General features: G+C 46.8%; 1 protein-coding gene across 2 annotated transcripts in view; it reads left to right on the top strand.

The window, feature by feature from the left end:
- Positions 1–21,967, top strand: part of HIVEP3 (HIVEP zinc finger 3) — a 279,229-nt gene extending 257,262 nt beyond the window's left edge. For both annotated transcript variants that reach the window (XM_074850720.1, XM_074850721.1), the window contains 3 exons: positions 4,107–4,205; positions 11,637–12,697; positions 15,518–21,967. In XM_074850720.1, coding sequence (XP_074706821.1) covers positions 4,107–4,205; positions 11,637–12,697; positions 15,518–16,411 — 2,054 coding nt within the window. In that variant the 3' untranslated portion in view covers positions 16,412–21,967. The remainder of the gene's footprint in view (positions 1–4,106; positions 4,206–11,636; positions 12,698–15,517) is intronic.
- Positions 21,968–24,760: the final 2,793 nt, after the last annotated feature.

Here is a 24,760-nt window from a genome sequence, read left to right on the forward strand (position 1 = left end):
ATGCTGAGATCATGCAGTGGGTCATTTGTTGGGTTTTTTGTTGTTAATTGTTCACATTTAAGAAGAGAAATAGAAAGCATGGTGTATGCCCAATACAGACAGGATAATTTTTCCAGGAATCTTAACGTTTCTGTTCTCTATGTTTTGCTTTAACTCCGCCACCTTTAAAATATGATAATTGATATTCTGAAAAATTAATTTTCCTCTTTAAATTGAACTGGGAAATCACTTCTAGTCCCTATTAAGCTACTTTAAGTGCTTTTGGAACACTAGAGTTTTAGCTTTCTCAAAACAACACAAGTATTTAAGCTGCTTTAAGTCCAGAATAAGACCTCACAACATCAGAAGGGCTTAAGCAGACGGTAATACATAGTTACAAGCAGGCGTAATGAGAGAGCTGTGCTGATACTGTGTGTACTCCTCCAATGCAACAACGGTTGGGGTGGGGTCCCAATTTCCACTGATCCCTGAATTTATTTAAATATAGCCAGTTTATTTCAAATTTGGGAGCTTTTTGGTAAACAGTCCTTAGTGAGGACCACTTACCTGCTCAGGATTCAATATAATTGTTCTGCTATTTAAATCCAGCTTCCCTGCCTGCTAGTTTCTCTCTTGCTCCTTCAAATATGTTTTTTCCACTGTTTCCAAGGAAGCAATGCTATGTGGGTTTTGGTTGTTTTCTGTTTTGTTTTTTTTTTTTTTTAAGTTGGGAGCCAGAACTCTGTAAGGCAACAAGTAGCTGTGAGTCCTTCCTTGTAGGATTCATATCCAGCTTTTACTTAGGCAAAGTGGTGTTGATTTTACTGGAAATTTGCCGAAGAACTTTAGCATTTAATCCTGCCAGCATTAATTAAGGAGTCTAAAAACACAAACTGTAAGAAGAACCCTGATAAGATAAATATCATTGCCCTCCAAATTGCTCCCAAGATGATAACTCAGCTTCTCAGCTGGTGTAAATAAGCCTCAAGCTTTCAACTTCCTTAAAATGATGCAAACTTAGGTCAGAGGAGAATCCGGCCTGCTGAGTCTGCCTTTCCTAAAAGGATAGCAGCATCCCTACTTTGTTGGAATTTCTTCCTGGTGTGTGTGCAGGGTGCTGTGCATGGATAGATGGTGCACCAGGGGGATTTGCACTGAGAGCTTTGCAGGCTTATCTTGTTCATCAGTGTGTGTGGGTATTACCTTATCTAACCAAATGAGAATGAAGGGAGATGGAAAGCAGAGTAGAAAAAAGTAGAAGGGGAAAGAAAGCAACACTTGCTATGAATTGGTCCTTTGGTATTTTGCATAAACGCGTTCTCACAGGGGGTTTTGGCATTGCCTGTGCAGTGCCTTCTGGCTCACGCCTGTGCAGGCAGCCTGGGTGGGGAAGGAAGAGCCGTGGCGTTGCCTTGCACAAGGACAGTTGCCTCCAGTGGAAGAAAATAAAAAAGGAAGTGACACTGATGGCTTTTGGCAGAGCTTGTCAACCCGAACCGTTGCTCAGGGTGGAGCTGAGTCAAAGCAGAGGTGCAGTGGAGTGATGGGTGGAGAGCTGCAGGCTGCAGAAGCTCCGGTGTCTGCCCAGATCCTGCAGCAGCAAAAGGGAGAGTGTGCGTTTGCTGTGAACAGCACTGAAGCTAAGGCAGCGGGGAGGACTTGTGTGTGTAACAAGCCTTCAGCCATCCGAAGTGGCCAAGGTGGCCGCTGTACGCCTCTGAGGACCAGAGTCCTTCCCGTGAGTAGGGGGTGGCTGCAGTCTTGCCCAAAACATTGCATTCAACACCCGCCCTGCGAAATGAATGTTACGCCCTCCCAGTTTAGCCAAAGCCAGATGCATGTAGCACAGTCACAAGCACAGCTTGTTTTGGGGATGTGGTAGCACCAAAATGCCTGGTGGACCCCCCCTCCTGACTCTTCCCACCGTGGGGATCACAGCTGAGTTCCTGGGGTGACACAGACCATAGGCTAACCAACAACCCCCTGCTCACACTAGGCATTTACTTGGGCTTATTTTCTGTGTTTATTATCATTGGAGGGAATCCAGTTAGGGATTTTGCTGTGGTAACTGAGCAAAGATGGGTCATTTTTGTCAGCCAAGATGCGATGTGCCGTGATGTACAGGCAGCAGCAGCAGCAGGGTTTGGTTTCAACAGACTGAGTCAGTTTGTCTTTTTGCTAGTTGGGTCCAAAACTAAATTCCACTTCCGTGAGGCCACCATTTGGATTCATTGCCTACTTTTCAGTGAAACAGTTTTTCACTTTAAAACAATAGTGATTCACTGGAATCAGAGGTGTACATGAGAGTGTGCTCTTGTCTGACTGGGTGTCTTTGGGTCCAGAACAAAACTCCTGGTCCAAAGTGGAGAAAGAGAGGTCTGATTCGGAGTAAGGACCTGAGCCAAGCTGGCCTCGTCCTCATACCTGAGTGTCCTAACCTTGGGGCTAAGGGTATTTAGGCATGAAGTTTAAAAATAATAAATCTCTCTTATTGGAGCTGTTTTGCTGCATTCAAATTATTAAATATCCTTTCAATCCACATCCTAGATGGGTGCCAGATACACAAGGATATATAGTCAGCCTTTGTCTCTCTTGGTCTTTCCTGTTGGAGCTATTCCATTTTGTATAAAATGGGCTAAATAAATAATTCATGGGCTAAAGAGAAACTAACTTGGTAGCTAGATGGTTATGGCACTCTTCTGAGATGTGAGGGCGTCACGGGTAATTCTCTGCTCCAATGAATAGTTGCTTATTTATTTATACTATCCAGAGCAGCGGGAGGAGAGGTTGATAGAGGCCCTCTATACTCCCACCCAGCTCAGGGACTGGGGGACTCTGTGGATCGCAGGATACCAGCTGAGGGACCTCAGTCCTCAGCTGAAAGTTATAATAAAGTGTGAGAATTCATTTTTTCCTCTTTTTTTTTTTTTTTTTTGTGAGAAAAACAAGCCTCATGTTCAGCACTACTCTCAAGTGTTAGCTAACAGGAAGGCCGATGGCACCTCATATCGCTGCAGTGAATTTGAAGTGCTCAGCCAGCTCCTGGGCTGTGCTGGAAAATTAAACAGCCCTTGGTGGAGCTTCAGCAAAGGGCCCAGGTTTCTTCTCATCATCAGCTCAGCCCATGAAGGGCTGTGGGAGAGGAAAGGGAAAAATGGGACATTTTTTCTTTATTTCTCCTACCCTTTGTTTTTCTCTCCTTTCCACCTACCTACCTTTTGTCCCTCAACAAAGTTTCCCTTTTGTTCAGCGTTTCCCTTGGATATAAGTAGGGTTAATAACTGTCTAATTAACCTGCCCGTAATTTGGGAGTTAGAATTAGAGAGGTGCCCTGTGAGGCTGGCATGCCCATGAGTTGTCCCATCACAGTCACAGAGCAGTAACCAACACCCCACATCCCAGACTCCCCTTTGCAGGAGCTGCTCTTTCCATCCCAGCCCCGAGGAAGCCTCGTTAGGGCTCAGCAGCTTTTCTTGGTGCTGCCAGATGCTGGTGCCCAGGGCTTCAGAGGGTCTTCATGACTCCCCCCGTTCCAGGGAGCTGAGAACTTTTGCCTGGCACTTTGCCAGAGCATCTGAGCCGTCCTGCTGGGGGGAGAGGGTGATTGTAGGGTTTTTGCCTGTGGGTGGCATCTCGAGCATTCATTTTGGTAGTACCAGCCTGCCCCGTGGTGCTAAGGAGCTCCTCACCTCCAGGCAGGTGACCCTGTGTGCTGGGAGGTGATGTAGATTGAGATGTGTTTCTACTCCCTATTTTCCTACCATTTTTCTTTGCTGTACCATCACAGCTGAAAGCAATCTAGGACTTTTCTTGCCCCCAGACCCAAATGTGTACCCCAACTGTTTTTTCAGGTTGCACAACACCTGAAAGGTCACACAGTCCTGCCAGCACCTCCTCTTCCACCCCTGTGCAGCAGTAAAGGAACAAAAGCCTTGTGTCACAGGGTATTTGCAATGGATAGTGGTTTGGGGAGAGTCAGAGGCCTCCTTTGTCTGGTTCAGAGCCAAATTATTAACTTGTTGCTGCTGAGCTTGAAAAATTAAAAAAAAAAAAAAAAAAAAAAAAAGAAAAGAAAAAAAGAGAAAAAGAGCCATATTGACCAAAATATGTTCTCTGCTTCTTTTCAGGGAATCTGACTAAACATATGAAGTCAAAGGCCCACAGCAAAAAATGTCAGGAGATGGGCGTGTTGGTATCTTCACTGGTGGATCTGGAAGCCGAAGAAGGTAAAATCTCTCACATTATAAACCTGCTGTTGCTGCTAAGAGAGGGCAGTATCCATTCAGGCAGGAGATGTGCTCTGCAGATCATTCTTTCAAAGATGTGGAGCAGTTTTGTTCACCCCAGGCTTCTTCCAGCACCCAAGGGGGGATTTCTGCTTGCATGGAGTGGGTTACAGGGCCATCCTGGGAGGCTGCATCCGTGGGACAGTCTGTGAGCCCGTGTCTCCATCCTGGGGGTTGTGCATGTTTGTCTGAAGTATTTTGGCTGGCTGCAGACAAGAGGCAAGAGTAAACAGACGGGTAGGGAGCATCCTGCGTTTGGCCCAGCGCTCTGCATGTGGGCTATATGCATAATAATAAATAGTGGAGCCATGGCATGAGAAGGTGCTTCTTGGTATTTTGGGGTATCTCTAGTGGGGAGTTCAGGAGCCTGACCGCTGTGCTCTGAAAGAGCCTGGGTCTCTCCTGGCCGTAGAGGGAGTCTCTGAAGCAGAAGGACCCACTCCCAAGGAGGCATTGCATGAGCCTCATGAACCCCCACTTCTCTGCTGCAAGCACAGTCTGGTGGGTGAAGGAGAAAATTCAGTCCTGGGACCCCTGGTTAGGATCTGACAGAATATTTTACTGGAGCTGAAGTGCTGAGCACGAGCGCAGGGTTGACCCTTTGGTACATGGCCCGTGCAGGCTGTGATGAGGTTCTTGCAGAGGGGGGGCACTCCAGCAATACAGGACTATGAATGATTTGGGGGATACCTTACCCCTGAAAGGGCCTCCAGAGAACGACTTTTCCATAAGGATCATCTAATAGAGACCTGCCCATCTTACTGTATTTGGCTGATCCCAGGAGACTCCAAATTACCAGTGCAAACCTGAGCTGTGTCTGGAGGGACTGGTGCATGCATGAGCTGCTCCCACCTCCGCAGGCAGACCCAGCCTGGACCCCGCACCGCTGCTGGAGACCTCAGCATACCAGGATGGGGTGTGAGCAGCGTGGGGGCAGCTGCTCCCCTCATCCCTCACTATCACGGGTCTTTTACATGTGTAGGGTGAAGGTGAATCAACCTGGTCAGAAATGATCTGGAAGATTTCTCAGTAGAGAAAGAGCCAGCAAAACTAAAATAACATGGTGCTTTGACATTTAATGGCATTATTCTGAGTGCTTTACAAGAAGATATATTTACCCTGACTCACCTGCTTATTTCTTTCATCTACTTATGCACAAACACACAAAATCTGTCCAAGGCTCTGTAAATTCAGGAGTCTGTCTGTTCTTTGAGAAGGACGCATGACTCTCTTATTTAGTAATTTCCGCCCTGGTTTATAGTATCTGCAGCTGAATTTCCCTGAAGTCATCCCGAGAAGCAGATCTCTTTGGAGGCTGGGCAGCATCAGGCAGGAGTGTGGTGACCATAAGCACTCCTGACTCTGTCAGAAATGCTGAGGGAAAGATGAGAAAGATCTCCAAGCTGGGAGATGAAGGAACATGGGGAAGTCTCATGTATACTTAGCTGTTTGAGCTAGAAAAGATATTTTTCCCAAATTATTGGAGGCTACGCTCCGACAGCTGTGAAGGGTTAGGTTATGTGTCTCCAGAGAACAGTTAGATGTTTTTACGATTGTTATTCTGTTTCCTTTAGCAAGACCCTGAGTATTCAGGGCTGGAGCCGCAGCGCAGGAATGATGAGGAAGAAGCTTTAGGGGTAGCAAATCTCAGGTCCTCATGAAATTTTGGGTCATCTGCATTTGTGTTCAGCAGGTTGTTTGTGTTTATAGGAAACACTGCACATACCAGCTACAGAGGGAAGAGAGGCTCTGGGAGCACAGGTCTGTCTCTGCCACAGTGCGTTTATTCCTGGATAAAACACTTACTTAGTGCCACAGAGCAGGGTGGTGTTTTCTGTTTGCATTGCATTGCAGGCTGGTCAGAACACGACTGACCCTTCCTGGCTGCCACCCCAGAAATCCCAGTATGAAAGCAGCTCTTGTGGCTGTCTTTAGCAATTTTTTTTCCCCGTTTCCTGTTTCATCCCCCTGTCTCACCCCAAACAATTTTGATTCCACCATCCCTGGGATTCATTCTGCCACAGCCCACAAGGGTTTGTTGACAATGGGTTAAAATGAATTTCATAAAACACATGGCGCCACAGTTATTTTTATAAAGTGAACATCAGCTGAGCAAGTTCTGGAGACGGCACTGTGAGCCAGGGAATGTTAACTCGGCAGGAACAACAAACAGCGCTTATCACCCTGGTCCCCTGCTGAGGTCAAGTCCATCAGAGCTTTATTGGGAAAGGGGCTGGTTCCCGGGACATGGGCAGTGTCACGTGCCTCCTGCTTCATAGGTAATTAAAAATCACTAAGTGTGTTTCCCTACGTAGCCCTCGGTGGGAATGGGGTTTGCTCTGCTGCAGGCTGCAGCCCCTCGTGCTGCAGGGAACTTGCAGTGCAGGTGGTTCACAGGGCTGGGGAGGCTGTGCCTGCTGGACAGCCCTGGCTGCTGGGACCCTCCAAGGTGCTCTAAGTCTCAGTTTTTGGATAGTGAAGCTCAGCAATGCTGTCCCCCGCAGTGTGCTGGATCCTTGAGATATTTCCACACTAATTAGACTGTGCTGGGGACATTGGCAGGCACTGGCACACCATCGTTTCAACTTAAACTGCAGGAGCAATCAACAAGACATCTGTGGCTCAGGCCATCTACCACGCTTCCAAAAAATGCTGAGCGCAGTTTGGGAATTAACATTCCCTCAGAGGAGGTTGGATGTGGCCACCCTGTTTTGGAGGCACAGAGGTGCAGATGCAGAGCAATCTGATGGGGCTGCATGGCTTGTGTCACTGTCCTGGGACAAATATGGCTTGGAGGGCTGATGCCACTGTCCTTGACCTGAACAGACCAGGACTCAACTTGCCAGCAGAGAACTTTCAGGAGATATCTGAGAAGTCCCACTGGTTAACCAGTCCCAGACCCCAGTGATCCCCCTGTGCAGTGCTACCATGCTCTTTCAGGCTTTGGTTCTGGTTCAGGCCAGGCGTAGTCACCTGGGTGGTCAGGGGATGAGGACATGGGAGAAGAAAGAGCCCTATGGCCTTACCAGACACCCGTGCTCCCTTTCACAGTGCCTTTCCTGACAGGTACAGGGATGGACCCAGGCTACACAGAATAAACATCTAACTAAGGCTAAGGATGTCTGTCCTGGCCAACCGTGTGCCACTCTGCCTCGAGGGATGGCTTTCTTCCTTTTAAATCTGCTTGAACTCTTGGCTTTTCTCCAGCTCTTCAGAGCAATCTTTCAATCAGGCAGAGACATGCTGTACTTGGCCATGGCCTTTCCAAAGGAGGACATGGCCAAAAGAAAACCTGGTTGGGGATTTTGCAGTAGCTGCCCCAAGGGAAGAGTGTTGGTGTGGTGTGAGCAGTGGAGGCTGCTCCCATGTGGGATCACTGGAGAACTCCTTCAGCCCAGGAACTCAAAATAATTGATTAGCTGATGGTCTCCAGAAATCTCTCCCTGCTGTTATACCACCCATCGGTGATGCTTCTGCAGATCAAAGGTAGACAGGGAAAGAGGAAAGTGGCTCCTGAAGTGTTGGTTGCATGATTCTGAAAAGAACAACTGTTATTTTAAACCTTTCCATTATAGTCAATTAGAACTAATGAATCATATTAATTGAGTGTCAATTTTAAAAACCTGCAAATCAGGAGTCCTATTTATGTCACACGTAATTGCAGGCGTCTGAGGACAGAACTGCAAGGGCTCATTTCACCAGTCCAGCGGAATGCTTTCATTCATGATTTCCTTCAGTCATCCATCCCGGGCTCATACAGGGTTAACAGTAGTGCACCCAGCAGTGTGGTGTTGTGCAAGGGATGTGAAAGCCTGTCAAGGCTGTAAGCTGATGGGAGCACTCTGCTTGTGAAAATGGAGGTCTGGCAGGTGATGAGGCTGAACTAGTCTCAGCCTTTGGCCTCACGGAAAGAGTAGGTCTAAACAAAAATCCCAAGAAAAGTTTGCCTTGCATGCAAGGTCAGCTGGGAGAGCACTGAGCGGAAAGGATGGGACCATCAGCTGGGGGACTTCTTCTTTGGCCATCATTAAATTATTGGTCCCTGCCTGCTTGTGGCTGAACTCATGGTGGTTGGACACCTGCTAAGCCCAACAAGGAAGGTCCTACCTGGACTGCAGAGGACAGGACCCATTAGCTTTCCGAAGGGACTCCTCTCCCATTGTTGCTGTTGGCTGCGCGGCTGCTCACTGGAATGTGTTGCACTGTCTGGACTTTATTGCATTATGCAAGCAATCCGTGTAATTTTAGAATTACAAAAAATATACAGTCCCTGTTTCCTCCCATTGATGAAGACCATTTGTGTTTGTGTAAGGGGGACGGTCTGCCAGGAAGGAATGCAGAAAGGTGAAATCGGGAAGGCGTGGTATCAGAGGTCGTTTCCTTTCTTTCCTTACAGCTTCTTTTTCACCTGGTTAACGCCAACACTGGACTTCTGCTGAAATTTCAAATATTCAGCCTCATGAGTAAGGAGGCCCATTGCTCACAAATGCCAAGTAAATACTAAATAAAGCAGCCGGGAAGATGGTCAGAAAAATCATATTTTGTACTGTAATGGTTGGGGCTATTTGGATGGATGAGAAAATAACATTAAAATGGCAGAAAGGTGCACGAGAAATCAGAGATCGCAGCTGTATCCCTGTTCTCAGAGTAGCGGGTTGCAAAGAGCCTTCCCCTCTGTAATCACAGAGTGTCTTCTCTTTTCTTTGTGAAGAGGCTCAGAACAGAGCCTAGCAAGGACGATTTTAATTTAAAAAAAAAAAAAAAAAATTATTTCCATGTGACACAAACCAGCACAGGAAGATTGCCGTGCTTTCCTTCGGGGGCAGGCGGGGAGGGAGCAGCAGTTCCTAAAACTCCCTGGATTATTTTAAACTGGGGTTGTATTTCACTTGATTGTTTTTATTTCTATTTAAGGGGCAGGAGAAAGTAAGGGGTGTTACTATAAAAGGAGATTGGAGTATAATTCTTCACTCCTACATTGCTTTTGCTTGGTGTGGTGGCACCAGTTTGGTAGAATAACCTTAGAATAACACGTGTGTAATGAAATGCAACCCTCAGACAAAGCCATTGACAGGGCACATTTTCACTAGCTCCCTCTCCCTTCCTCCATCTCTCCCTTCCCTCCCTCTCTTTCTTCTCCTGACTTGCCCTTTCTCTGCCCATTAGCTCAGCAAAATGCATTTCAGTTGCGAGAAGCCAGGGCTCAGGTCTGAGCTCTCTTTCTGCCTGCAGGAAGCGTGTTAGGAGGCCAAAGCAAACCCCCTTTGGGCTGTCCCAGGGCTGACTGAAATGTTTCCCTCGGTGGCAAATGCAAACAACTCCCCAGTGCGGAGCTGGCTTCATGTTTCCCTCACTCCATACTTCTGACCTTGCTCTCTGTCCTGGCCAGCGCCTCTCTGTTGTGTGACTGGGGCCAAAAAAGGAGACCACACAGGACAAGGCTCTCAGAGCCACACAGTGGAGGCTGAGGCTGCAGCTGCCTGTCCATCCCGAAGCCCATAGATGTCAAACCCCGAAACCAGAGACGGGGACTAGCTCATAGCTCTGGTACTGAAATGCATTCCTTTTCCAAGCCAGAAATATGCACAGTTCACCCTACAGCTGGGAGAACTGGTCGTTTGGAATAATATTTGTTCTGAACTCCTTTGGGAGTTTGCAAACAACCCGCCACTGGATCCTGGGCCCAGCAAATACCATCATTATAGAAGCATTTCACACTGCAAGTCAGCCTCATGGTGGAGAGCTGCTGGCTTCGACTTGATGCTGTATGAGTTCTGCAGTAGGTCTCGCTTTATGGACTAGTTAACAGATACTTTTGAAATGGGGCGGGGAGCAAATGAGATGCATTTCAGGCTGACTCTTGGACGGATAATCAGCCATGGTACAATACATGTATTTCACTGGTAATGACAAATATTTCATGAACGTTTACTAGTAAGGCCCTGTTATTCGAAGTAAACAAAATTAGACTTTTTATCCATAGATCACAGTGACTTCTCACTGTGTGGCCAAGTCCCCTTCTGCAAACCACCCTGCCTGCTGCAGGCAGGTGTGGTCCAGCCTCAGCGTTAGCTCCATTTAATTTTCTCTCCAGCTTGTCCTGCTGACAGATGGCAGCTCTAAATGGAAAACCATTTCAGTGTTCATCAGAGGAGAAACTGTGTCCTAGGCTGAACTGATGGGGAAAAGAGGCCAGCAGTGCTGCAGTTAGTTACTCGGCTTCGTGCAGGTGTCAAAGCAGCATCCAGGCACTCTCCTTCCAAAGACCAAGCATGTCCCAGCAGCTCTGCACCCATCGTCCTGGTGCTTGGCACAAACAGAGTTTGAGAAACTGGTATTTTATTAGCCCCTCCAGAGCAGTGGGGACTTGCAGGGAAAGCCTCCTGACAGTGGAATTTTGTTGAGCTACAGTGACATCCAGTGGCTGTTCCCGATGGACCTCTTCAGCCTGAGCTTGCATTTCTGCCAGGATCGCTGCACATCTGGCGTGGGGAAATGCAGATTTTTCTCAGTGCAGAGCAGAGCAGTGGGTGAGCCGGCAGCGATCTGCTTGGGAGCTTGGTACCAATCTCAGAAAGCTTCTGCTTGCCCTTAAAGCAGAAGAGAGATGCTCTATTTTTACCTGCAGATACATTTCAATTCCTTTAGCAGTTGATTTTTGTATACTACTCACTGTTTACAAGCACTTATTAACAACGCATCCCTGTGCAAGGCCTTCAACAAACAGCAAAAACCTCTGCCACAAAGAATTGTCTGCGGTATAGCTAGAATTTATCAAAATAAGGGAAAATTCACAGGGGTTCTTTCAACCCTACTGTTTGCTTTTTAATAAAAGTCTTGTCTTGCTAATGTTTAACTGTCACATAATCTAGGCAGGAAAAGGCTCAAGATGTGAAGGATGGGAGCAGTCATCCCAGCAACTTTCCTGTACTTTGGCAGCTGTAGATATTTTGTAGGCACCGTTGCAACAAATAGTCATAAAAAGCCCACCAAAGGATGATAGTGCTGCTGTTCTCATCTATTAAGAGCCTTTTTTGCATTTCTAGAGAAAGGCAGGCAGAGTGTGTGAAGGTATACAGCAAAAGCAGGGACTGATGTCTGCGTGTGTTGACAGAGCAATGGCTGGAAGTAGAATTAGGGTAGAACAGGAGGTCCCAATGGTGGGATTCACTGGGATCTGCTGGGATCTTCAGGAGTTGAGTTGGCATAGAGGGCAAGAGTGCAGACTTCAAAGCACAAGATGATCAGATCTAAGAAATAGCCAGGTCCTCTCTCCTCTTGTCCCCTTAGAACTTTTGAGCAGATTTAGCACAAAAATAGTCCCTGTATGTGTCTTTTACACTCTCTGTTTTGTGTTTGCCCATCCCTCAGGAACCAGTGAAGACCTATTCCAGGACTCTGAGGGGCGGGAGGGATCTGAGCCAATTGAGGAACACCAGTTTTCAGACCTAGAGGAATCTGATGATGATGATGACAATGAAGATGAGGAAGATGAGGAGGAAGAGGAGAGCCAAGATGAGCCACCTTTAAAGTTGCCGGAAGGCAAACACACCACCCTCCCGATGCACTCTTCAGGTGGCTCTCCATCTTCTCAAGAGGAAGGCACCGAAATAGCATTGTCCTTAGCCCAAGACACTGTTTCCAGCAGCCAAAAATTAGGTGAAGGCCAGCAGGCCTCCTCCTCAGGGCTGGAAACAAAGTGGTCAGCAGACAGCAGTGACATTGCTGTGTGCCACAGCTTCTTGAGTCTCCACAGACCAGCTTTGACCTCCACCGAACAATTGGCTTCTGCTGAAAGAGAGTCTGTCACAAGGCCACAGATGTCCTTAGTTATGGACCTGTCAACCTCAAAAGACACCTCCCCAAGAAAAAGGTGGTCTCCGAGCCAGGACTCTGGCAGAGGTGGTGGCAGCAGCAGACCAATGCTAGCAAGAAAGCATCTATTAACCAAAAATGAAACTTCACCGAAACGGTTTTCACCAACTGGAGAACTGTCTTCTCTAAGGTGCCTGTCTCCAGGGAGAGGGTTGTCTCCTTGCCAGCGTGTCTCTCCCAGGAGGGAGGCATCTCCACTGAGATGTGTGTCACCAAGACTTGAGCTGTCGCCCAGCAGGCATCTTTCCCCCAGAAGAGAGCTGTCCCCAAGAACATACCTTCCACCAGAAGGAGAAGTCTCCCCTGTGAGGCACTCGTCACCAAGCAGAGAGATGTCATCAGTCAGATATTTATCGCTGAAGAAAGTCTTGTCTTCAGGCTGTTCAGAGTCGTCTAGGTATCCATCCCCTGGGAAAGAGGACTTGCCTGGTACTAGCAAATCAGCAGCAGATGACAAAGTTCAGAGCTCATATCAAGCCCAGCATGGGATATTATCTTCGATGCCTCTACCTCACAGGTTCTTTGGCAAAAACGTACAGCTCTATGAGTCCAAGCTGGTAAGTTCAAGCCCCTCTTGCCTTCTAGTCCCTGCAGTACATTCTCTGATAAGTTTTTTAATGAAGGTTGCAATGCAGAAGTGTGTAGTGACTGACTCTGATCGGTGTCACAGGTAACCCAGAGGAAAGTGACAGTGGACAGCAATGAGTTTTCCACCCATTTTGGTCCTGCCCATCTCAGTTGAAGAGAAATAAAATTGTCCCTTCTCCAAGGGGTTATTTACACTCCTGACCCAACCAGTCTGCTGCTGAGACAAGCAGGAAGGATGACTGGTTAATAATGACTAGTTATAACTAAGAGGCTTTTTTTTTTCCTGGGAATTTCATACCCATTTCTGAGATTTCACCAGCTGCGGAGAAGCTGTGACCATTTTTCACTGGTCAGTGACCTGAACCAGATCTGAACTAGCCATTGCACTCTATTGCTGACTCCGGGGCTATGTACAGACACAGCCAACTCTGTTAGATTAACTGCTGAGAAATGTTTGTTTGGACATCTCTGATTTCATCTCGCTTCTCTCTTCAGCACAGAGAGGTGTTTCCCACTGGGTCCAGAAAATTATTTAATCTCTCTGCTGGACATATCAAATCCTATGGGTAAAGGAAAATTGCATGTTCCTCCCACTGCCACAGGCAAATTAGACGTCGGGTTTGGTGGAATGTTTCCCATTTCTACTGAAGTGCCTGGCTCTCCTGTAATTTATGCTGATGAACATGAGATTCAGTTGCTGGAGTTGCTCTGCTGTGAAACTGCTGTGAGGAGACATTCAAGCCCTTAGGGACTGCACTGGGAAGAGAGAGGCCTTTATACAACCCCTGGAGAACCTGTCATGGCAGATGCTGACCCAGGTCTTCTCCAGAAGAGCCACGCTGCCCAGTGTGCGTTTCTTCCATGTCTATGATAACGTACAGTCTTCTGGTGCTGCCTTCCTTCTGCTTTCCACTATGAGTGTCTTACCTTCTCAGAGACTATCCTTCGTTTCAGGTCCAAACTTTTGCTTACTTTAATGTTATTTCCCTTTCCTGTCAACTAAATTCTTGTGGTGAATCTCAGTGCTGTGGAAACCCCAGTCCTTCAACTCTAAACCATCTCTGTCAGGAAAACTGCCCACTGCCTCTACCTGAAGCAAATCACCTAAGCTCCCTAGTCCACAGTAGGAGACAATATTTTATACCCCTGCTTATCTGCCCATTCACACTTTTCAACTTATGCTGTCACACACATAACTTTTTGCTCCATTTTCCTGCTCCTTTCATGCCTCCAAAGCAACAATAAAGACCCGAATGGGAAACTTTCCATTTATCAGCGAGATGAACAGCTGGGCTTTCATTGCAAAATTACATTCCTGGTAAGGCTACAAGAAACAGAAAGATCAGATGTAGATTTATCAGATCCCAAACTGAGCTCTGTGCTCAAAACTGGTGCCCTGTGCATTGCTTAGAAACTTGGAGACAATCTTCACTTAGCTTCAGTGTAAGGCTTTCTGCCAAGTCTGTGCATCAGGCCTGACCATGACCATCTCTCTTCCCGCTGGCTTTTGCAGTAGATAGTCTCTCCTTCTATACTGTTGCATTACTGAGGGATTTGTTTGGGGGTTTCCCAGCATCCCTATAGCGATTCTGCCAAGACTTCATGTGGATAAGTGAGATTTAGCAAGTGTTTGGGCTTGTAACTGCTGACCAAGTATACACTATCTTCGGTGGCTCTTGCTTTCTCTCTTCTGTTCTCTTGCTGCTTTCCTCTGTTGCCTCTTCGTAGAGATCTAGCTTGTAGGGTCAGGCAATTCTCCATAATCCTATAAAGAAATACACCCTCCAGTGAATCCTCAAATTTTATAGCTAACCCCATCTTAATGGGAAGTTGTTTTCATTTCTGTTGCTTCCTCTTCTAGGGAGTCCTGTTTAGGGGTTTAGTTATAACCTCATCACTAATTAATCCATTTCTGTTTAGCCACATATCTCTCCATGATGTACATTAGGAAACTATGTGAAGCACCGAGAGAGAAAGAGGAAAAGGTAAAATGGTAGGGTCTTAACCCTTGATTTCTACAGACCACACCATGAGGGTGGTGGTGGGGACCACACTGATGGGTGTGCTTTTTGTCAAACGATAGTTAATGCTATCTCTTACTTGGTCCAAAACATCCTTGCAATTATCATCTGTAAGGATGTAATCCTGCTTTAATTATTCTGGGCTCTCAGAAACCCCATGTACTGAAAGGGATCCAAAGCAGCTTGGATGGCAGGAAATGCTGGCGTCCTCTGCCAGGGTTTCAGAGGCAACTCTGATAATAGGACAAGGGGTCATGGTTTTAAACTAAAAGAGGGTAGATTCAGGCTAGATATAAGGAAGAAATTTTTTACAATGAGGGTGGTGAAACACTGGCACATGTTGCCCAGAGAGGTGGTAGATGCTCCATTCCTGGAAACATTCAAGGTCAGGTTGGATGGGGCTCTGAGCAACCTGATCTAGTTGAAGATGTCCCTGCTCATTGCAGGGGGTTGGACTAGATGAGCTTTAAAGGTCCCTTCCAACCCCAACCATTCTGTGATTTTGTAATGATCCAAGCCTGAACCAAAACCCTGGATCTGTGCCCCAACAGACCATGGGCATACTTGTACCCAGAAGGCAGATGCTGCGGGTTGTGTTGCTCCTTACCTTAAAGTTTTGGGGGTCCAAATCTTCCTCAGTTGATTGATATCCCTCAAATTAGAATAAAATGTTAACATAACCAATCCTTATAGTGAACATTAATGATGCTCATGCTGTAACTTGTGTGTTGCACTGATTCAGCTGTTTCTTTTCCCTCTCCGGTGCAGAAGATAGAACCACGAAGCCCAACATGTTCACCTGGCATCACACAGCCTGTCTGCTCCAGACCCTTGCAGGCACCTCATGAAATACACGTCCACGGTCCCAGCCGAGGGGAGGAGAATGTCTTCAGCCATCTCCCGTTGCATTCGCAGCAGCTTACGAGGACCCCATACCCTATGATTCCCATTGGGGGCATCCAGATGGTCCAGGCAAGGCCAAGCACCCATCCCAGCTTGGTGCCCAGTTCAGTCGTGTCCCTGCAAGCAGGATACTTCACCTCTGGCAGCAGCAGCTTCGCGGAGTTCAGCCGGGGTCCCAAGAGGGATGAGGAACCACAGGTCCCACGGGAGCCATCGTCGGCATCTGTCTCCCCGGTTGCAAAGGTTTCTAAATACACACTGTCCCCAGAGCTTACAAGCAGTGGTTACTTAGAAGAGAAAATGAGGACTAGTGAGCTTCAGCAAAAGACAGACCAGGAGGAATACAGGGTAAAAATGTTCGCTGAGTCTAGCCACGCGGAGCAGGCAGGCTGCTCGGCATCCCCAGCCAGCCCCAGCACAACCGACGAGCACTCTCCAAAGCCTTCGACAAGTGGGGAAGAACCCTTGAAAAAAACGGGCAAGAAGCAATCTGGCAGCTCGAGCACTTCTTTTGAATCATCCTGCACTTTCATCTCAGATCTCCCCTCCCAGCCGTTGGACCGAAGCAGCAGCACCGGCTGCCTCTCAGAGCCCTCATCGAGCCATTCGCATGCCCAGCCGCTCTCTGTCCGGAGGAGAAACCTCTCCGGAGAGCCCAGTCGCCAAGGGGGAACCTCCAGGAAGAGCAGTCCACACCTAGAGCACGCAGATTTAGGTCAAACTCAAAAAAAGGTGGATGAAAACACAGGAAGTGCTTAAGCCTCCACCATCTGTTCCACCTTTAGGCTTCCTATGTAAAATCAACAGACATTTTCAACACTATTTCCTTTAGTATAATCATCGCTATAAGAAGCACTCTAGTGAATGACCAAACCCATGGAAGATTCCTGGTTTTCTTTGTCCCAGTCTGGTATTATCTCCACATGTATGCAGTTACTTGTGCCTTTTTCTATACCTTTTGTTGCTTGAAATGTACAAAACTGTTTGAGGCTGTGAATATTTTTTTAGAGTTTTTTGGAAAGGGGTTTGTTAGACCTTGTCTTTTTTGCCATTTAGGTGTGCGTAATTATGGGCCTGAGAGATGCAGAAAGGAAAGGGTTAAGCATTTTAAGAGGAAGAAGATGCACTGAAAACAAAAACAAAACAGAAAAACTTTTTTATATTGATTAAATGATTAAAAAAAAAAAAAACCAAACCCTTGCTCCTGTGTACAGAAGTTTATGATTCGTATTTATTACATGCTTTATTTAATTCTCGCAAAGTGCTTGTATTTTTTTTTCTCGCATCCCTCTGATTGCCTATGGTTGTGCTTTAAACAGTTGAGACTGCTTTATATTTGAAAAACGTGTTTACCCTGAACTTGTAAATGAAACTAGCACTTCCTTGAGTAGGGGGAGGTTCATTCGCAGCGAGAGAAATTGTCACTCAAAAGAGAAAATGAATCTTGAGCATCCCTCCCTCCTGCAGAACCCATCAAAGCACTTTTCTAAAAAGGGACAAAAAAAAGGTTCTTCTTCAAAGATTTAACTGCAAGAACATAGGAATGTATCAAATGTAGACCCAGTGCCAGGAATGGTGTCTCTCGCTGGACGAGCCGGCCTCCTGCTTGCTTTAATCCTTCCATCCCACGCCCGCTCCCTGCGCGCACGGCCGCTCCGCGATGCTCCCCACATCGCCCCGGCAAAGTCATGCCTGTGCCTGAGAGCCCCTCTTTTCTGGGGTTTGAAAGCCCTCTGTAAACACCCTCCCTTGGTTTAAAAGTGGAAGTAAACTCAACCTTGCAACCATTTTTCCTCCGTAATTTTTTAGTTGCGGACAAGCTCCCTCCATCCCATCCCCACTCAGTCCTGGCTGGTTTGGCTTCGTTGGGCTCTAGGGATGCAGGAGTAGTTTATGCTCTGCTCGTTTGCATGCCTGCGGCTCTGTAACTCTGTGTCTTATTTTAATTTTATTTATTTATTTAAGCGGAACGTCACAAACGTAGTCCTTATTGTGCAGATGGGCCCTTTTTTGGTGTTTTGGAAGAAAAAAGTTATGATGCTGAGTGGTTAATGTTTGCAATCAGCTTGTTATGCATGCACAATAACTTTTTCCAGAGCAAATTTTTAACTATGACCATCCATAGCAGAGCAATGGCCTCTACTGCCAATAGATACGATACCAAATACAGAGAGACCCGATGGAGCCATTCCTCTCTGTCACGTTAACACACTTTTTAAACTACAAATGTTCGATACATGTTTGCCCTAGCAGACAGCAAGCTCTTTACTACTTCAGAGGGTTTTCTGGTCTATGGAATCTGTACAAACCTCTTTTTTTTTATTTTAACAAAAAAAGAAAAAAGATATGAATATTTAACCAGTGGACCAGTTCTTTCTTCTTTCAGAGCTGTTCCAGTTTATCGGGTACGTAATACACTTTTTAAAAAAAAAATAAAAATAAAAAAAAATTAAAAGAGATCAAATAAAACCTGAATGAGAACATATTTCCTTGCCAGACTTGATGAGCTATGAACTGTTCCCATTTCACGGGCAAATAATATAAATTTTTTAATAATCTTCTGTGATTTTTTTTTTCTTTTCTTGTAAAGGGAATTAAGTACAAAAGAAGATATCATGGAAATAACATTAAGGCTGTGACACTGACCAAAACAACATCCAGAACCCATTTATACCTTAATTAGCACTTTTATCAAGTTTCCCTTTTTCCCATCTCCCCCTTTGGCCCCAAGCCTGGAAGTTGGTCCTGCTTTCAAACCCAGCCAAATCCTATGGCAAGAGCAGGGGCTGGGAGTTCAGCTCACCGTAGCAACTCTGTTCAGTGAAACTCTTAAGCACGAGCTTAAATCCTCCTCAGGCTTTAAGCGTGTGCTTAATATCAAGATGACTCTCAGTGGACTGCTCAGCCAGGGTCGGTGTGGGCGTCCCTGGAAACCATCCACCAAATCTAGCAACAGTTTTGACTTTCGTGGCTTCTGCCACTTTTTCACCCCTCGCCCTTGTCACACTCTTAACATTATTCCAAGATAGCTTTCTGTATTTAATTTTTATATATATATATATAAAAATATATATATATATAAATTGTACATAAAGAAAAATATTGCAGCAGTTGTGCACTCCTCAGCATCCTGGTTTTGTTAGGTGCGTTTGACATGAGCTTTGGGCTAGATCAAATTTGCTCGGCTTCTTTCTGTAACTGTATTTTAATCCTTGACCTGTTGATACTTTGCATGGGTTTTGTTTTTTTTTATCCCTCTGTCATTTCTGGACAGAGGAAAAGAAAAAAACCCAACAAAACCCAGAAGTCATTACATTGGTTTCTTGCTTTTGTTGTTGCGGTTTATTTTATTACTATTATTATTATTATTTTTAAAGCTTTTCCAGCAGCTCAAGATGAGTTGAAGCTTTCTGCATCTCAGCTGCAGAGCATCCAGGCTGGCAGCTGGTGCTGCGTGGGGCAGCGGTGGGTGCGACCATCCGGATGCCTTCGCCCGCAGCCAAAAAAAAGCGGGGAGAGGAGTTTGGGAAAGGGCCATGCAGCAGTGAGGTGCTCACCAGGTCATGCCCCGCTCGGATCCCATACCCACCACTTGGCAGCCACGGAGTGGGCGCATGCAGGGACCGCTGAAAACTCAGGAGATGGGCAAAAAAAACCCCAAGGCTGTGCCGAGTCTCGGCCCAGTTTGGCTTCTCAGCAGAGCGGCTGTGGGCGTGGCAGGGGAGGCTCTGGCTGGGGTGAAATGGTGCTTCATGCTATACCTAACGGGCGCAATATGGCCTATTGGATAGGCAAAAAGGATCACACACACACACAAAAAAATTGATACTTAAGGGCTAATTATCACACTGACAGCTCAGAGCTCCGCGGGAAGGGTGTCCTCCTCCGCGCCGGCACCAGCATCTTCGTCTGCGGGCAGGGCGGGCGTCCCCGAGGGGCAGCCCTGCTGTGAAATCATAGCGTGACCTTGTGCAAATCATGTCTCCCCTCTGCCTCATACTCAGCCAAGGAACACAGTGATGCAGCTCCATCAATTTTCATAGAGTTGCGTGTTATTTACAGCGGGGCTGAAGACCCAGCCATCACCGGTGGCTGCCTTCCCTACCTGGAGCACCTGGTGGCTTCCTGTGTCACACGTGGTGAAAGCTGTTGGCAGGTCACAGCTTTTCGTATCACTCTAGGTGTCTGTTCTGCCTGCAAACTAGAGCTGATAAATCCTGATTTACTTTCCACAAGGGCTGCAGGGGTGGCTAAGTTTGTATCCGTACAGACGCTTTGCAGAGCAATTAGCAGTATTATTTGCAAGGGAATGTATTAATAATGCAAATAGGCAAATTAAAAATCAGAGCCCAGCCCTTCCTTTTCATCAGCAGGTGGAAATAAAATCCCCTGCTTTTCTTATGGCAGAGGTTCTTAAATTTATAGTCCGTGAAGGCATGTGGCCTCCAGAGACTGTCTGCTCCCCTTTGTTATGTAGCTGGTTAATTGGCCAAAACCCTGCTCTGATATTTCCTTCCCTGGTAAGCTGTTTGTGTAGCTCCCATGAATGCAGGTACTCAGTGGCAAACGGATGCTCTGGCACCCAAGAAATCATTCTGCATGGAGGACTTGGCCCATGCTCTTAAATAACTCCTTGAAACAGTCATGTTAAGTACCAAGCCTTATAGCCAGAGCTAATAAAGCACTTGTACATTGGCTTAAGCTTAAGCATTTCTGGAGTTTCAGTAACTTCTTTGTGCTTAAGCATGCATTTAGCTTCTTTTATCAAGGTTACAGAGCTCGGTGTCTTGCAGGACTGAGCAGACCATGGGAGGAGGAGAGGGGGGCAGTTGGCTCCCAAAACCGACCTCGTGCCTTGAAGCAGATCTCTGTCAGCTCTAATTATTCACAGGCTGTTGGCTGGATACCCAGGAACTGCAGCAGGAAGCTCTTAAAAGTAATGATGAAGTAGCTGTGACTTTACAGCTTATGACTGGGAAATGTATTTCATCACCTGCTCCTAAGAGGTGACATTTTCAGCCCTGTTGTCTCTAAAGTTACGCTCCTCAGCCAGTGCTCTTGCTGGCTGATAACAGCCACCGGCCAAGTCCCAAACCCCGCTCTCGCTCGAGCCCTGTCACAGCTGCCAGGGTTTGCTGTGAGCGCTCGCCTGGTCCCGCTGCCCGCTCGCCTGGTTGGAGGCAGCTGGAGCTGCCTGCGGGCAGAGCTGGGGGTGCCAGCCTGCAGGCAACCAGGGCAAAGCAGCCCAGCACCCCTCCTGTCACCGGCCGTCAGCTCTGCCGGAGCCGTGTCAGCCACAGCTGGCCACCTCCCCATCGCTTTTCTTTCACCTCCACCAAAAAATATGGAGAAGAGTTGATTTTCTCTTAAGACAGCTTTCACTTTTACCTGGTTTTTGTTTTAAATCCACAGAAGCAGCACCTGAACAAGCAATATTGTTGGTCACGCAGAAGTCATTAAAATTATTCCAATTTTCATGCAAAATCCTGGACAATTTGATCTAGCCCTTTTCTGCTGTTCTTGCAATAGCTTTTCATTTGCTGACTTGGTTTCATCATGTGCTTTTCCTTTTTTTTTTTTTTTAATATTTCCATCTATTGCACAGTATTTACAAATAAAACCATATTGTAAATTATTTACAAAAAATAAAAAAAAAAAATTTAAAAAATCAGTCCTGATGGCATAAAACAAATCTGTTTTCATTACTGAGATATGATGGCACTTACGATCACTTTAGTAAATGTAATGTAAAAAATAATAATAATAATAATGTGTACGCAAATTTAATATACATGGTCTCATGTAAGATAAATATTTGCCTTTTTTTCTAAAAGGTGTATGTATTCTGTAAGTGGAATAGTCTGTAGAAAGTTTCTATATGTTCTTAAAATGGCAATACATTCCAAAAAAGGTACTGTAAATATGTACAGCGTACAATGTAATTTGGTAGTTTTGCCTGTAATTTTATTTTAACTCCAGTTTCTACACTTGCATCTTGCAATGTCTGTATGGTTATATCAGTGCAAAAAAAAAATGCAGGTAAAAGCACAGTCTGATGTAAAAAAAAAAAAACCAACAAAAACCAAACAAAAACCACAAAAAAACAAAACAACAAAAAAAAACACAAAAAGAAGAAGAAAAAATACTCAGTATTTGATGTTTGTGACCCTTATTGTAAATGACATCTGTACTGTGAATGAGAAGTTTTTACAAGTATAATATTGCCTTTACTACAGCTCAGATTGTCTGCTCAGTCTGAGCGTATTTTTAAAAAAATAGCATGTTGGAATAAATTTTAAAGTCCCAACATATTACTACTTGCATGACTGGCAGTCTTTAATTTTGATTTTATTTAGCACAGTCAGGGTCCTGGGTTGTAAAACAATGGAGGCAAATTTGGATAAACCAGTGTTAAGTTGCAGCCCCCCCCCCGCCCCAAGCAATCGCTGCTGAAACACCCCAGAGCGTGTAAAGTGCTGCTGTAACAGAAGTGCCACAAACATATTTTTCTCAGTATTTCCTCCTTGCAGTGCAGAGGTGGTGAAGCAAAGGCCCGTGGGGGATGCTCCGATGGGGCTCTGCAGAGGCCCGACTGAACTCAGTGCACTGATCAGAGACCGTCTGCAGGCAGCATCGCTGGGTTTGGTTTTTTAAGAGGTGCCTTTCCTTGCTGGATCCCCCAAAACCTGGGATGCTGCCCAGCATCCCACAGTGGCCTCACACCCTATGGGGGTCTTGCCAGGCCTTCTGCTGCTGGGTGAAGCAGCGTGCCCCCCCCCCAAAAAAAAGCAGAGAGGGCTGCTTTCCTCACTCCCTCCTTGTCACATCCCTCCAGACTGTCCTTCCCCCTCCAGGACATGTCTGGGCATCCCTCCTCTGCCCCTGCCAGGGTGCTGCCTGCCCCGCTGCCTGGGGCATCCCCAACACAGGGCCAGCGGGAGGGAAACCACCCTAAAGGGGGTATTTTGGAGCAGGGAGGGAATCTGCCCCCCTCCTCGTCCTGCTTTGCCTGTTCACCTTGCCGGCAGGGAGCAGCTCGGGGGCTCGCTGTACCCCAGCACCCCTGTGAACCCCAACCTTCCTGACCACGCTTTCCAGCTAATGCAAGCCCAAGTGCAGCAAAAATCACATCTTGGGAGCCAGGCCTGCCTGAGGCTGGTCCACCGCCAGTGCTGCTCCTGAAATGACCATGACCATTCAGAAAAAGAAAAAAAAAGGGAAAAAAAAAAAAAAAAAAGCCTATGATTTCCCCCTGCTAATTGTCCATCCAAAGGAGCAGGCTGCCCTCAGCCCATCCGTTCCCTCTAGGCAACTTCCCACCTGCTCATCTTCACCCCGTTGCCTCCAGCACTCTGACCAGTCTTTGAGGGACATTTGCAGACAAGTTCAGAGACTAAAGCAGGGGGGGGCTGGCAGAGGGAGGCTTTGCAAAATAGGTCAAGGAAGGAAATCTCTATCCAATTTCTATCTGTGACCGTGCAGCTGGGGCGGCATCAGCCAGCAGAACCAGCTGCTCCCTGTCCAAACATCAGAGCCCATAGCCTGAAAAGTTGGCTTCTCTGGCACTGGTTTCTGAGCACGGTGGCTGTGCTGGATGAGAGAGATGAGGGAAGGGGTGGGGAAGCTCATCTGGTCTCCATTTAGTCTCACAAAAACCACATTTCTACATGGAGAGGAGGGAGAAATATTAGTGGCAGCGTGCAAACCTCTGCCTTACTCCTCTCCGAGATCTGGCTAGCTTTGCAACAATTACTGGTTTTTAATTTAATCATCAGTCACGCAGGAGGAAGGAGTGGACCAGTCCCCAGCGCTCAGCTGGCAGCGCAGGTCCCTGCTCTGTGCCTCAGTTTCCCCAACCACAGATAGTAATAGCGGCCTCCTCACAGGGCTATGAGAAAACTCCAGTGGTTAAAGCACACACAACAGCAAGGCCTAAAGATGCAGAGCTTTGGGGAACATCTCCCCAGGGGTTCTCCTGTGTTGGAAACGCCTAAAAAGCTTTGAGTGGCGGGTTATGCTCTGCATCCCCCTGCTCCAGGGGGTTCCCACTCTTGCTGCTGTCCCTGCTCCGAGAGTGCTCAGTGCAGAAGTGAATCTAGCATTTTGGTCCGTGCATCCAAAGAGCCTCTGTGGGCCCAGGGAGATGTGAGAGAGTCAGGGCTCGGGGAAGACTGGGTCCTTTACTACCCTAATAACACCTTGTATTTTCCTTTATGGTGGTTGAAGGCAACGAGCCTTGGCTGGAGGCCGTGGGATGGTGACGTTTGTTCCAGATACGCTGCCAGCCCCTCCAGTGTGTGCTTTAGCCACTGAACGGAGCAATGATTTTTCCTTCTAAAAAAATAGTTTCTCCAATGCTTAAAAACAGAGACGCTTTAAAGGCAGCCAGAGCTGTCTGGAGAACGCTGCAGCTAAACCCCGCTAATCTCCCAAACCTGGAACCAATTTGGTTTACACGAATCTCCAGAGTGGCTTCAATTAATCAGGTGTCCCAAGGAATTCCTTCCCCCTAAAGAGTCTTTGTCTTCTAGACACAGAGACCAGACGTTTCCTCCCCTGGGAAGCCAAACATAGTATCAAAATATTAAGAATCCTTTGGCTGATGTTACAGGCTGGTTACCCCCTGGGAAATGCAGTTACCGATAGCCGTGTGAAGCGGGGAAGGTTGTGACAGTGCTGTAGGAACTTCAGACCAGTGCCTCTCTCTGGGAGGCTGAAATTTCTGCTGTTTTTTTGAAATACCCGAGTCCCATAGTGAATTGGTCTTTCCTTCTCCCCAGGTTCAGCCTCAGCCTCCAGCAGCTCGGGAGCTTGACTTGAGAACCTGGAAAGATGAATCCCCGTTATAATGAGGCCTAAAAGCACCTTTGGAAATCTTCACTCCTTGACCTCTCATAGAGCTCTTGGCTGAAGAAGGAGACAGATTATCCAGCCGAGGGGTGGGTTTTAGCTGCACTGTGTTGAAAAATGTAGCCCAGCATCACTGCTGGGAAGAGCTCATGAGCTTGTGGAGAGTGAACTGAATGGCTTTAGCAAAAAAAAAAAAAAATCACTTTACCTACTTTCAGTCACTCTGCAGTCTCACACAGAGCTGCACCAAAGGGAGCT

Source organism: Strix aluco, chromosome 26 (genome assembly GCF_031877795.1).
Source record: "Strix aluco isolate bStrAlu1 chromosome 26, bStrAlu1.hap1, whole genome shotgun sequence".
In the NCBI taxonomy this organism is placed as follows: Eukaryota; Metazoa; Chordata; class Aves; order Strigiformes; family Strigidae; genus Strix; species Strix aluco.